Source organism: Cajanus cajan, chromosome 11 (genome assembly GCF_000230855.2).
Source record: "Cajanus cajan strain Asha chromosome 11, NIPB_CcT2T_4, whole genome shotgun sequence".
Lineage (NCBI taxonomy): Eukaryota > Viridiplantae > Streptophyta > Magnoliopsida > Fabales > Fabaceae > Cajanus > Cajanus cajan.
Window position 1 is genome coordinate 36,395,879 of NC_138527.1, and position 12,087 is coordinate 36,407,965.

The following is a 12,087-nucleotide window of genomic DNA, read 5'->3' on the forward strand; positions in this document are numbered from 1 at the left end:
ATAAGTAGGTATACACGAAATTATTATATTAATTTAGTAGTAACAATTTATTGAATGTAATTTATTTAAGAATATGGATTTTTATTTTTAGAAAATTTAAGATTATTTTAACCAATAATTCATAAGTTTGAATATATCATAACTTATGATGAGATTTTCTTTAATATTTTAGATAATAAAAATTCTTATATTAGAAAGTATATTTGATTAATTGTATTTAATACTATATTTAAATCGATTTAAACTAAATTACTTATTTTTATGATCGGTTAGATTTGTCTAAAATTACAGTCAAACTACACTACTAGCCCTCCTAGTAAAGAGCATTAGTATATTTGAGGCTAAGAATCTTAACATCGCACAGGGAAAACCCACTTGATCTTGTGATACCAACTTCCTAGGTATTATGTCTGATAGCTGTATGACTTTTACCTTTTCCATTTAGATGTATACTCTTAATAATTGTTTATCACTAAGTGGATCAGGAGTGATGCTATTATAAATTTGGGTTCATGATACGACTTTGTACGTGATGTATCAACAATTTCAAACGATATAACTTCATATATATATATATATATATATATATATATATACTAATATGTAGAATTCACCATGAAATAAAATACAGTAAAGCCATTGATGAACAGAATTGATGGGCGAAACCGGTCGTCAGGACTCACGATACGGGAGAGTCCATAGTTTTACGATAGTGTTTGAATTTTCTTCCCTTTGTGAACTTTTCCATAAACAATACAGTTCTGGCCAAATCATAATAATACAATAAACAAAATTTCTAATGCACAAAGTAAACGCAATTCTTCATGAAAACTCGGTGATACTATTAACAAGGCCTCATGATTATTTGCAATCGTGAACTCAAAAGGAGACTTCTCACTCCTTTGGGATTGCAAATTAAAAAAAAAAATCATATAAAGACATTGATACAGTTTTCTAGAAGTACTTTTTGACTCAACATATTAAATGGTAAAAAATGCATTATATCATTGCAGCCTCGGCCAAATAATAGGCAGAACATCCCGTGAGTACTCCCTCCCTGTTGTGATATTTGTTGTATATTACCCTTGATATATTTCTTTACAGCTTGTCAGCTTCCAAGCGCTTGCATGGAACAATTGCTGTTGTAAATCAGATCCCCCTAATTTACAGATACAAACCTGCTTTCTCCGTAACAGTGAGAAAATAAACATACTCCTAGAGCTGGAAGGCAGAAGCAGACATTCTAATTGCAACAAAACAATTCGCCAGCACTCCCATTTATCCCATTAAGAAAATGAGAATCTCGAGAAAAGCGATAGCCCAGATCCTGAAGTTTCGCTTGCAGGGTTTGGTGGAACAGCCGTTGAGTTCTGATATGCTTGTTGACACTTCTGCACCTGCACTCGCAAATAAATTGCTGAGAATTGCTACCTTTTCCGTCATCAACATTACAGAACTTTTGGTTTAAAAATAATTTAATTATATTCTGATAGCCACTAAAAGAAATTGCTTTTTTGTAAAAACAATAAAGAAATAACTTGACTTTTTCAAAAGACGTTTTAGATTATATCAGGAAAATTACGGGGAGACAAAATAATTATATAGCAGGAAAGCTTTTTGAGCAATTACTTTAGTGACCACCCAATTAAATTGCTTGAACATATATTTGAAATTCTTACTCAACAGAAAAACATGTTTAAAATTTCTAAGGTTACTTATGGATGAGCCTTCGGCTCACTTTGCATAAATCATACCTCCTCCATAAAGTCTTAAGGATGCATAATGAAAAATGACAAACTAACCTCTTCTGGACTAAACTGAAGCAGCATTCCAATAACTGGTAGCAATACCTCTACTTCACCTGGTCAAAGAAAATATTCACATTAACTAGCTTCTAAATACTAGTTAATAAATGTAAAGGAGAGATAAAAGAAAAGGATTTCTTCAATTTTGTTTTTGAAATTCATACCAGTCTCAAGCAGCTTTAAGATAACATTTTTCAAATAAGTCATATCTACACCTTCCCTTTTCTTTGATCTTTCCATGTCGCGAAGCTCAGCCTTTAACATTGCCTCCTACAATTAGAATATTTGGAAATTCATATGCCTAGGTTTCCATAAACATGTAATTAAAATAAAAGGCTTAAATATGTTTTTAGTCCCTCAAATTTAGGGTAAATCTATTTTTGGTCCCTTAAATTTAAAATTGTTTTTAGTCCCTGTAATTTCAAAAAATCTTAATTTAGTCCTTATATTCAAATTTTGTTAAGAAATTTATCAAACATTATTGCATAAAATTTACTTATTAGTGCCCCTATTAGTGAAAATATCACATTAAATCCGGTTGATATTGCATAACTGTCTTAATTAGTCACTTTTAAATATGTTATTGGTGACCTAAGGGATTAAAACAATATCTTTGAAAATTACAGGGACTAAAAATAACAGTTTTAAATTTGAGGGACCAAAAACAAATTTATCTTAAATTTGAGGAACTAAAAACATATTTAAGCCAAAAATAAAATAATTCAAAAAAATCCTCGTTTTATTTGTTTATTTCTCAATAGTACAAATTAAAAAATGATGTAGCAACAGAACATATTCCTAAATAAGAATGGCAATACAAACATAAAAAAGTACTAGCTGAAGACCTTTACCTCCAATAAAAACCTACTAAAATTATGGGATTTTAGAGATAGGGTGAGGAAAAGGAAAGAACAGACTGAATACTCTGAAATTTATATTAGCTTTCTTATCAAGTACGATTCTCAATCCAACAGAACAATGAAAGGCTAAAAGATTTCCAATGCTTAAGTGCTAGGATTGAGGGATCAATTGCTGAAAACTTAATGCTCAATTAAAGTTCTCAAATCTGTGTTTAACTTCACATTTTCTTCCTCCCATCAATTTACGTTATTTGTTATGGAGCACCGATACTTTCATTTGTTTCACATATTTGTATTTAACACGGATTCGATATTGATACTCATGAATACTTCATTGATACATCTCTATGGAGTATCTAAGCCTTTAAAAGAAGATGAAATCTAGTATAGCTGCATATAAGATATAGAAGCACATATAATAAAGGAACAGAAGCATTGTTCCTTGATGAAATAAAAAGATTTGTCCTCTTTATGGATGATTTCAAAAAGGAATGAGATTGATACTATTCCTATTTGTACACAATAGGAAGTGATTTATGATGACAATTATTTATACCTTTTTTTTGTTTTTGGTAATGTCCAAGCATTTTTTTTTTTTTGTTTTAATAAGGTAGAACTCCTTTCCACTAGGTCGGCCCTATAGGAGGCAAATTGATACCTTTGGACATGATTCCATATCTAAGTAGGAGATCGAATCCCGATCTTTGATTAAGGAGCAAAAGCACCAAAACACTTACACTAATGACCTTTGGTATCTAGATATATATCATACATGTACAAGATCTTATATATTTTAGAATAATTGTATCGGCATATTAAATATACACACACAAATAGTATTTGATAACACGCGTTTTATCTATGCATCATAAACCCTCCAGTCTGTCTTTAACACTCTAATAAGTGGTATTAATATTTTTCTTTGTCAATTGAATCTATATACAGACAAAAAATCACATTAGAACTTTCAATTTTAAATAAACCTAGAAAATTAGTCTTGCAATTGAATTGAAGAAACAATTATCGACTTTGTGGAGTCATTTATGACATTTTTTAATATGGTTATACAATTACAAAATTTTGGCACGCATATACCTGTTGGCTGTGAAGACGATTCTCACGTTCAAGCTCCTCAATTTCTTCCTAAATTAGCAACATTATATTATATAGTATATAGTATTATAGAAGAAAGAAAGATCGCCAAGGGGAATAAGAGATAGATATTCTAAAAATATCAAGGCATACTTGAAGAGCTAAAATATGGCGCTGTGACTGTCCTAGCTCCTCCTCTCTTTGGGCTTGTTGTCTAGCCAAAACCTGAAATTATGACAAAATATCAAAACAAATATGAAATGATGGAATCTCCAAAAATATACTAAATAGATAAAAAAAAGGGACTGAAAAGAAGGAAATTGAAAATGGAAATTGCTATACCAGAATTTGCTGTTCTTCAGCTGAGGGGCTTAAGTTCGTTGAATCCAATTTATACAAGGCTGCACATAACAGTTGAAGAAAGAAATGTCACATATAGCCCCTAAACATTTGACTTGTAAAGCATTTAGCGACAATATTATAAAATATTCATAACCTTGAGATACTTAAACGAAACTTTTGCAAATGGAACAACTACTTTCATACTAAAAAAAATAATTAATACCTGTTGTATAATTATCATTTTGATCAACCTGAGATCATTTGTCAACATTGTGAAACCAGCAGAATGAATATGCCAGACCATGGAAATGATAAGTATAGGACCAATCTCTTAATTCTCATGATATTGAAAAGGCAGATAAAAAACATACTAGTGGTTTTGATTGAAGAGACTGGCGAAGATTTTTATTTTCGTCTAAAAGTCTAGATATTTCATAGTCTTTCTCCTCAATCATTCTATCAGCAAGATCATGAAATGAAGCATGCTCTTCCTACAGGTTATAGATTCGGTTAGCACAAGAAGAGGCAGGAAAAAACACTATTTGAGGTGAGGGGATGGAGGTCCAAGCACAGGTTTAACAATTTGCACATTACCTTCAGTTTTTTACATCGCTGCTTGAGCTCTTCCAATTCCTTTTGCATATCTTTTGTAGCAGTTGCTTCATTTTCAGCCTTCATTGCCTCACATTTGACTGCAGAGTTTGATTTAAGTTAACATTCTACACCAAATTCATACAGACCGGAGAATCGAAGAAGTATAAGGTATAAGCAACTGTTTAACCAAGTAGCAGAGTGTATTACTTCTCCATGTTTCTTCTACATTTTGAAGACTTAGTCCCCATTCCTCTTTCTCTTTTAGGTGTTGAACATTAGCTGAGTCAAGCTTTATTTCTAAGCTCCTTATCTGTTGCTTGGTATTTTCAAGGGCCGTGTCTCTGAAATTCATAAAATGAGAGGTTGTGACTTCTCCACAATCAACAGCAAGAAAGGCAATAACTGTAGTGTATCCATTGTTTTTACCCGAACCATTACACAAAGCAATATGCCAGTTTTTCACAAAATCAGTTACTTGTGATTCACCTTTTGCTTACAATTATATGTTCACAATTATCTAGTATTCAAAATCATGCAAACAAGCCCATAAAGATTTGTCAATAAATATGGCACCTTTCTGCAAGTTCATTCTCGTGATTAGCCAAAGTAGATTGAAGATCTTGAAGAACTTTATCCCTTTCTTCTGTTATTGATAATACTTCATTTTCAACCTCCTGAAGAAAATTAAGAATGTGAATGGTGATTAATTTATATACATTACTCAAACAACATCTACAAAAGACTGCTAAAATGTACTTTCAGGGTTTCCTCTAGAGCTTTGAGTTGTTCAGAATCTTTAGCAGCAGCCAGTTCAGCATCCTTCTTTTGAAGAAGTGCATGTGCGCGAACCTTGTATGAAGAAAATTCCTTCTCAAGAGAACTGATCTGCAGTGGCTCAAAACACCAAGTCAAACAGCAGACATGTAGAGTAAATGGTATGTGTCTATCTAGTCTTTGTATGTTTTGTTGCCAAAGGAGTAACCAACAACCATTCAAGGATGTAGATTGAATACAAGCCATATTTCCATAAACACTTTTCAATTATAGGCTGTATTGTTATGAAATATAAAAAGATAAAAAGATCAAATTCTTTAAAGTACTAACCATCTTGTCAACCTAATAGGGCCTATACTATGTCAAAATATGCCAACAAAAACTTCAAACTGCATCAAGCTACTATTACTGAACAATACCAGATACAGCTTAGAAACAGGTTTCTCTCCCAGAACAGGATTTCTGTATGACATTACATAATCACATAGCATACTTTCCAATTTAAATAAGAAAATATGCCGATGCTCAACAAGAACTATTTGACACTCTCTAAGCTACAAGAACAAGCTATACATCCACATAATTTGTTTGATTTTCTACCAACTAATTAGTAACAGGAATTTAATTAGAACCTCTTCTTTGGCAGCCAACAATTCAGCATCTCTCATATTGAGGATTCTTGTTTGTGCGGATACCTCTGATTCCAGCTGACCTGACCATTGTCAAAAGCATAAATATGCATATTAAAATGAATATGAAAAAGCTTAGAAATTAATATGTACTTCTTATTTTTGCCACTTCAACTTCTGCACGTATGCAATTGCTCTCAGCAATTTCAAGTTTTGCTTTAAGTGCCTGAGAAGCAGTCTTCCAGCTTTCCCTTTCTTTTTCCTGAACACACCACAGCTCAAGATTAAAGCAACCATATAACAAAATAGTCCGGCATTAAGTTCAGTAACAATAAAACCTCCAAATTTTTAAACATTCCAATTTCTCTTTAAATACTCATCTTTGTTGCCTATGCCAAAATCAATTCCAGCAAAAGGCACCCCAGTGTGCTAAAACCACAATTTTTTTTCCAATATATAAAAGGGAAAAAACATTGATGACAAGCTTACATTAAATTAACATATGAAAAATTTGAAGACCATTCTCAGCAATATAAATTGTGAGGAATTTATTTAAGTGAAATATCATTTAACACTGTTTCAGTTAACTACTGAGAAGTCAATGCATTATGGGCAACCTCGTTCCCGATTGTACAAGCATAATTTTAGGGGAAAGCTCAACCCAAATAATTAGTTAAGGAAATCATTCTACCATTTCAACAAATGTAATGCATGCAGAAAGTCAACGCATCATTTAAATTTGCATAAACATGATCACTTGTGATCAATAAATTACAATTCCAGATGCTTCCACATTTACAATACATGAAAATTGATGAGCAGAGTAAGTAACAAAAATGCCCTTCAGACAGTTCTGTAGTCAGTTATTGAGCAGATTCAAATTGTCTATAGGGACGCAGACATAATAGCTGCCTAACTAGACATTACACATATAGTCATTTACTAAAATTTGTCACATTTATGGTCTTTCTGCCTGTTTTATTTTATATATTAATGTTAAAGTTGGATTTATGCATACTGAACTGATTTTGTGCATGATTTAAATGTCAAAACTCAAAAGTATGTCAGATATATGCATAATATCACAACAATCATTCTTGGTTAAGGAAAAGGGAGAAATAGAAGAGAAACCCAACACACAGTGGAACACTAATTAACACATTCTGAAGTCAGAACCATACGTGCTCCTCTTTTAGGTGAGAAAGCTCCCCTTTCACACTTTCCACAGCTGCTCTGAGTCGTGCAGCTTCCCCAGTTGATGCAGCTTCCATCTCTGCAATTCTGGATTCTTTTTCTGCAACTAGAACCTGGAGGCATTAGTGGATTGAGCAAGTCAGGTCATCAGCTGGAAACTTCGGACATGTTCAGGAGCACATTTACTTATATATGAACTGATTGGCATCACTTACTCAATCCGGAAAAAAACTTTTTTCTTCAATTACAATTCATTTAATTATTAGTTTATTACCTATAAAATAAGTCCATTGACAGTAAACTTAACATTCAGAGAGACTTTAAATTTAAGTTAAATAAGCAAGACAAAATATGTGCTACACACACATGCCGCACAATTTTATATGCAATGTTATTTAAATTTAAGTTAAATATTGAAGACAAAATACATGCTACAAACCAACACAAAATTTATATGAGATATGTAAATGTCTAAGAATAAGAAACCCATATCAACTGAGGCAGCTTGTCCTGAAATGCCTCCAAATCAGATTAATTCAAGGCCTAGAAACAGTTTCAAAGTAAAGCCTGAACCTTCACAAAATTAAATTGGTTGGTGGTTTCTGATCCCACATTCACCTGTAACCTAGCCCTTGCAGACCTCTATTTAAAAGTAGAGGTTCTCACTAAGAAAGCAAATCATAAACTAAAAAGACAGCTATATATGAGTAATTAAGATCTGGTTATCATTTCTCCTTCAACCACCTAATGGAAAACAACTTTCAACTCAGCAGCATCTTTTCAGTGAAAAAATGGAAAAAGCTCATGATCATTGAACTCACCTGCAGTGAAGAAATGGATTCAGTTGCCTTATTTCTATCAGACAATGCGTCATTAAGTTGAGCCTCCAAACTCTCTATATTCTGCAGAAACAAACATTGAGTTGAAGCCATGACACAACTAGATTCTAAATACACAGTACATATGACAGAATATAACCTTTTGTTCATTAAAAGAAATCTGATGAGGGATGAAAGAATATGGGGTTCTCCTTAAAGATAAACTAGGAAAACAGTCAGCCGCTAGAGCACATGTACCTTTTGATGTTTAACTGAGAGCTCAGCTAGTGCAGCTTGCCTTTTTTCATCAGAAGCCTGAAGCAACCCCCTCATATCTTCCAACATCTGAGTTGTCAATTTTATTTTGGGATATCCAAGGAAACATAAGATAACCACTTTAAAATGATGTGCTACCAAAATACCAGAAATAAGTTTCATGACAAAGTTATTACTGAGACAAGAGTTACAACAGTAGGCCTTTAAAATATCATAAGAATTCATAAAAATTGTTTGAATCGAGATGACAAAAACACATAAAGGATAAAAGGAAGCACTTAAAGTTTGACAAAGAAAGATTTAATTCTTATTATGTTTATCTAGTCACATAAGAGGATCCCTATGGACTCAGTCCAGAACACCATTTAAAGGAATGGGTTAGATATATGATCAAATGAAAAGATCAAATATAAATATATTATGCCTAAATGTAAATCTGTGGTTGAGAAACAAGTTGATTATAAAATCCAATTTGCCAAGTATTAACTAGTCAAATGCACAGCACTGATTATTTAGTTTACCTTAGATCCATAAATAGAGTATAGATTTAAGTTATAAATGTAAACATCCGCATGACACAAAGTCATAATCAGACATCAGCAAGAAAAAAACACTAAATAAACATACAGGAGATCCAAATCAAATAAATACTTCAAGAATGAAAATGAACATATCATTTGTACCTGTTCCTTTTCTGCAAGTGACTGTTGCAATGCCTCAATTGCACTCTCTTTGGGTTGCAATGAACGCCTTAACTCTTCAATGGTATCTCGAAGACTGGGAAACATAAATTTTTACATCAATAATTACAAATAGGTGTAAGAGTATATGCATAGCATACAGTAGTGTAGTCTCAGCCAGCTGCCATCAGTTATGATGACCTATTATAATATATATTTAACAATCATTCCTAGGGAATAACTAATCAATAAGCCATACCCAACCCAACCCATAAGAAGGCAATAAAGTACCTCTTGTGTGTTCATGTGTGTGTTTTTCTTTCTCCACATTTCATAATTAAAATTTAAAAGAAAAGGAAGTAAAAGCAGTCATGCATGAATAAAGAAGAAAGGGGAGAAATGAAGGGTGATATAAATTGTAGTGATTTGATCATAGCAGCACAAATAGCCCATAAATGAGGTTTGATAACCTATTATAAGCACAACTTAATATATTGTACATACCCGTCCTACAGTAAAGATAATTGAGAACATAGCTTCTCCTAACACACAACGAAGGATACACAAGTTTCCAACTAATGGATGTACTCATCAATCGTCATCATGAAAAGCAAATTAGTGGCCTTACTTGTTGTTTGCACTTCTTAGTTGTTGTCTATCAGCATCCATGGCTTTCAATGCCTCGTTTGCTTGCTTCCTAGTGCGCTCTAATTCTTGTTGCAAGGCTGATTGTTGGGATGATGCTCGCTCTGCCATTTCATTCACCTCAGAGAAGCGGGCTTCGAGATCATCTTTTTCCTATGAATGAAATTTCTCAAACAAAAAATTAAACTCATGTCTACATAAACAAAAATATTCCAGTGAAGTACCATTAGAGTGTAAGTTGCTTCAAGGGTTTTGTTGAAGCACTAAAGATGAACTTCCTGACTTATTTTGTGCTTATATAAGAATTCTGAGGGTTCAGTGTTCATTATTAATTGATGGCCAATGTACTCTCATTACAAAAAGATAGGATTTAGGAGTAAAACCATTTACACAAACTACTAATTTAGCTACACTGCACAATTTTATTTTATTTTTTTGCGGGAGGGAGAGGAGAGGGGTAAGTTTAAGTAGGGCCACTAGATCAGCAATTTGGGCACAGTTTGTGATAAAGTATTAGGATCTCTTCAAGAAAGTATAGACAATATCAGCATACAAAAATTAAAAAAGAAAAAATATAGCAAAAATTCACCTTTTGAATTTCTTGAATGCGCTGTTTTGCTCGTTTGTGAAGCCTATTAAACTTGGTGTCAAGTTCAGAGTACTTCTCTTCACGCTCTTTTATTTCTTGGTCCAACTTCGTTTCAGCTACACAAAAGTAATACAACGTATTCATTCAGAGGTACATAAAGCTGTCTAGAGCAATATTAATTCTCTTAGTAAATAATAATACAGATGGTAATATTTAATGCAACTCAAATTTGTGCATTTTTTATTGATGAATGATTTTTAATATTTCATACACACGACACAGTCATAACCAGACCTTCAGCAAGCTTTTCAGAGAGCTCTTGGGCCTTTGCGTCTGCCTCTGAGTATGCTGTTTGAAGATGCTTCAAAGCCTCTTCTGATGCAATTCTTGTTTGTTTTTCTTCCAGAAATTCTTTATTTAACGATTGTATCCTTTCCTGTAGTTCTTTCACAATGTCAGATTCCCCATCTTCCGACCCATCAACTCCTTTCTGTATACTAGAGTCACTATGTACACTGTTTACATTTTTAAATCCCTCAAACTGGGACTTCAGGAAATCATTCTGAAACTTGAGGTCCATAACCATTTGTAGAAGTTGATCGTCAGTATCAACGGGACCTTGATTTCCATCAGACAAACCATTTTCCAATGGAAGATTTCCACTGCTTCCATCTTCGTAATAATGATTTGCATCAGGCAAATGCTCCTCAGGTATAGAAGAATCTTCTACATGAGTATCCATCATTCCACTAGAATCCCCTTCACCTGATGCCATCACTCTTGCAACACAAGTCTTACCAGCATAAGCTGCAATTGAACAGTCAATAGCATTAAAATCACTATGTCATGAGATACATATACAAATTTTCAACTGGACATTGATTCATAATAAGCCTACTTAGCATCTTAACTTAAAGATTAAAACGCTAAAGTGGATAACATCAATAACATTTCTTAAAATTTCCAATCACAAACCACTCCAGAGGCAAATCGAGCATTAAATTTTTTTCAATAACATTCACTTGAACATTGAAATGCTCCACACGTGACAATCCACAAAAACCGAATCAGCCTCGTGATTTCCACGAGAAGAAATAAACAGTTTACGCAATGAGCCAGAGCGAACCCAAACAGAACTCAATTTTGGTGTCATTTGATTCTCTTCCTCAAAATGTTGTGATGCATGCAATGGAATGTGAATTCAATGCGAAACAAGTAGCATATCCGAATTAGGAGAAATATCCGAGAGTGAAGGTTCCGCAATTGAATGTACCTGAGTGTGGGGAACCTGTGCCACAGAATGAAGGAGGAAGAGAATTCAGCCAATAAACGACGCGAAATCGATTGGAACGCGGGAAACGCCGGTGGAGGTGAGATCGCCGGTGGAAGAATGGATCTCACGCCGGCGTGCACGGGAAGGAGAGTAGAAAACGATGCCGTTTCTGAATGTCCCAGACACCGTCTATTACGAACTAGAGAGGATTTGGATCCAGCATAACGCTGCAATATTTTGATTTGACGAGGGTATTTGAGTAATCATGTTCGTCCATTTTCTAAAAAACCCATAGAACAAATGAAGAAAGAACGTTAATATCAGATGTTCAACTTAATTATTCGAGTTATTATTACTCATTTAAAATCATATATATCAATTTATAAAATATTTAGCACCCTTCTATAATTTTAATACAGAACTTCCTTCATTCAACTTTAAACAATTATTTATTTTTATATAACACTTAGTTGATATTATTTTATATATTAATTATTCTAAGATTAAAATATTTTT

General features: G+C 33.2%; 1 protein-coding gene across 1 annotated transcript; it reads right to left on the minus strand.

Moving 5' to 3' along the window:
• Nucleotides 1-702: 702 nt before the first annotated feature.
• On the minus strand, nucleotides 703-11,815 carry ATGRIP (Golgi-localized GRIP domain-containing protein). The gene is made up of 22 exons (XM_020360853.3): nucleotides 11,572-11,815; nucleotides 10,593-11,105; nucleotides 10,299-10,414; nucleotides 9,693-9,862; nucleotides 9,068-9,161; nucleotides 8,367-8,453; nucleotides 8,112-8,192; nucleotides 7,278-7,403; nucleotides 6,250-6,358; nucleotides 6,100-6,179; nucleotides 5,450-5,578; nucleotides 5,267-5,367; nucleotides 4,901-5,034; nucleotides 4,694-4,791; nucleotides 4,471-4,590; nucleotides 4,323-4,350; nucleotides 4,100-4,158; nucleotides 3,911-3,982; nucleotides 3,761-3,808; nucleotides 1,970-2,075; nucleotides 1,803-1,861; nucleotides 703-1,397 (listed from the first exon to the last, which is right to left on the minus strand). The coding sequence occupies exons 2-22, from the start codon at nucleotides 11,071-11,073 to the stop codon at nucleotides 1,287-1,289; spliced, it is 2,409 nt and encodes an 802-aa protein (XP_020216442.2). The 5' UTR covers nucleotides 11,074-11,105; nucleotides 11,572-11,815; the 3' UTR covers nucleotides 703-1,286.
• Between the last annotated feature and the right edge of the window lie 272 nt (nucleotides 11,816-12,087).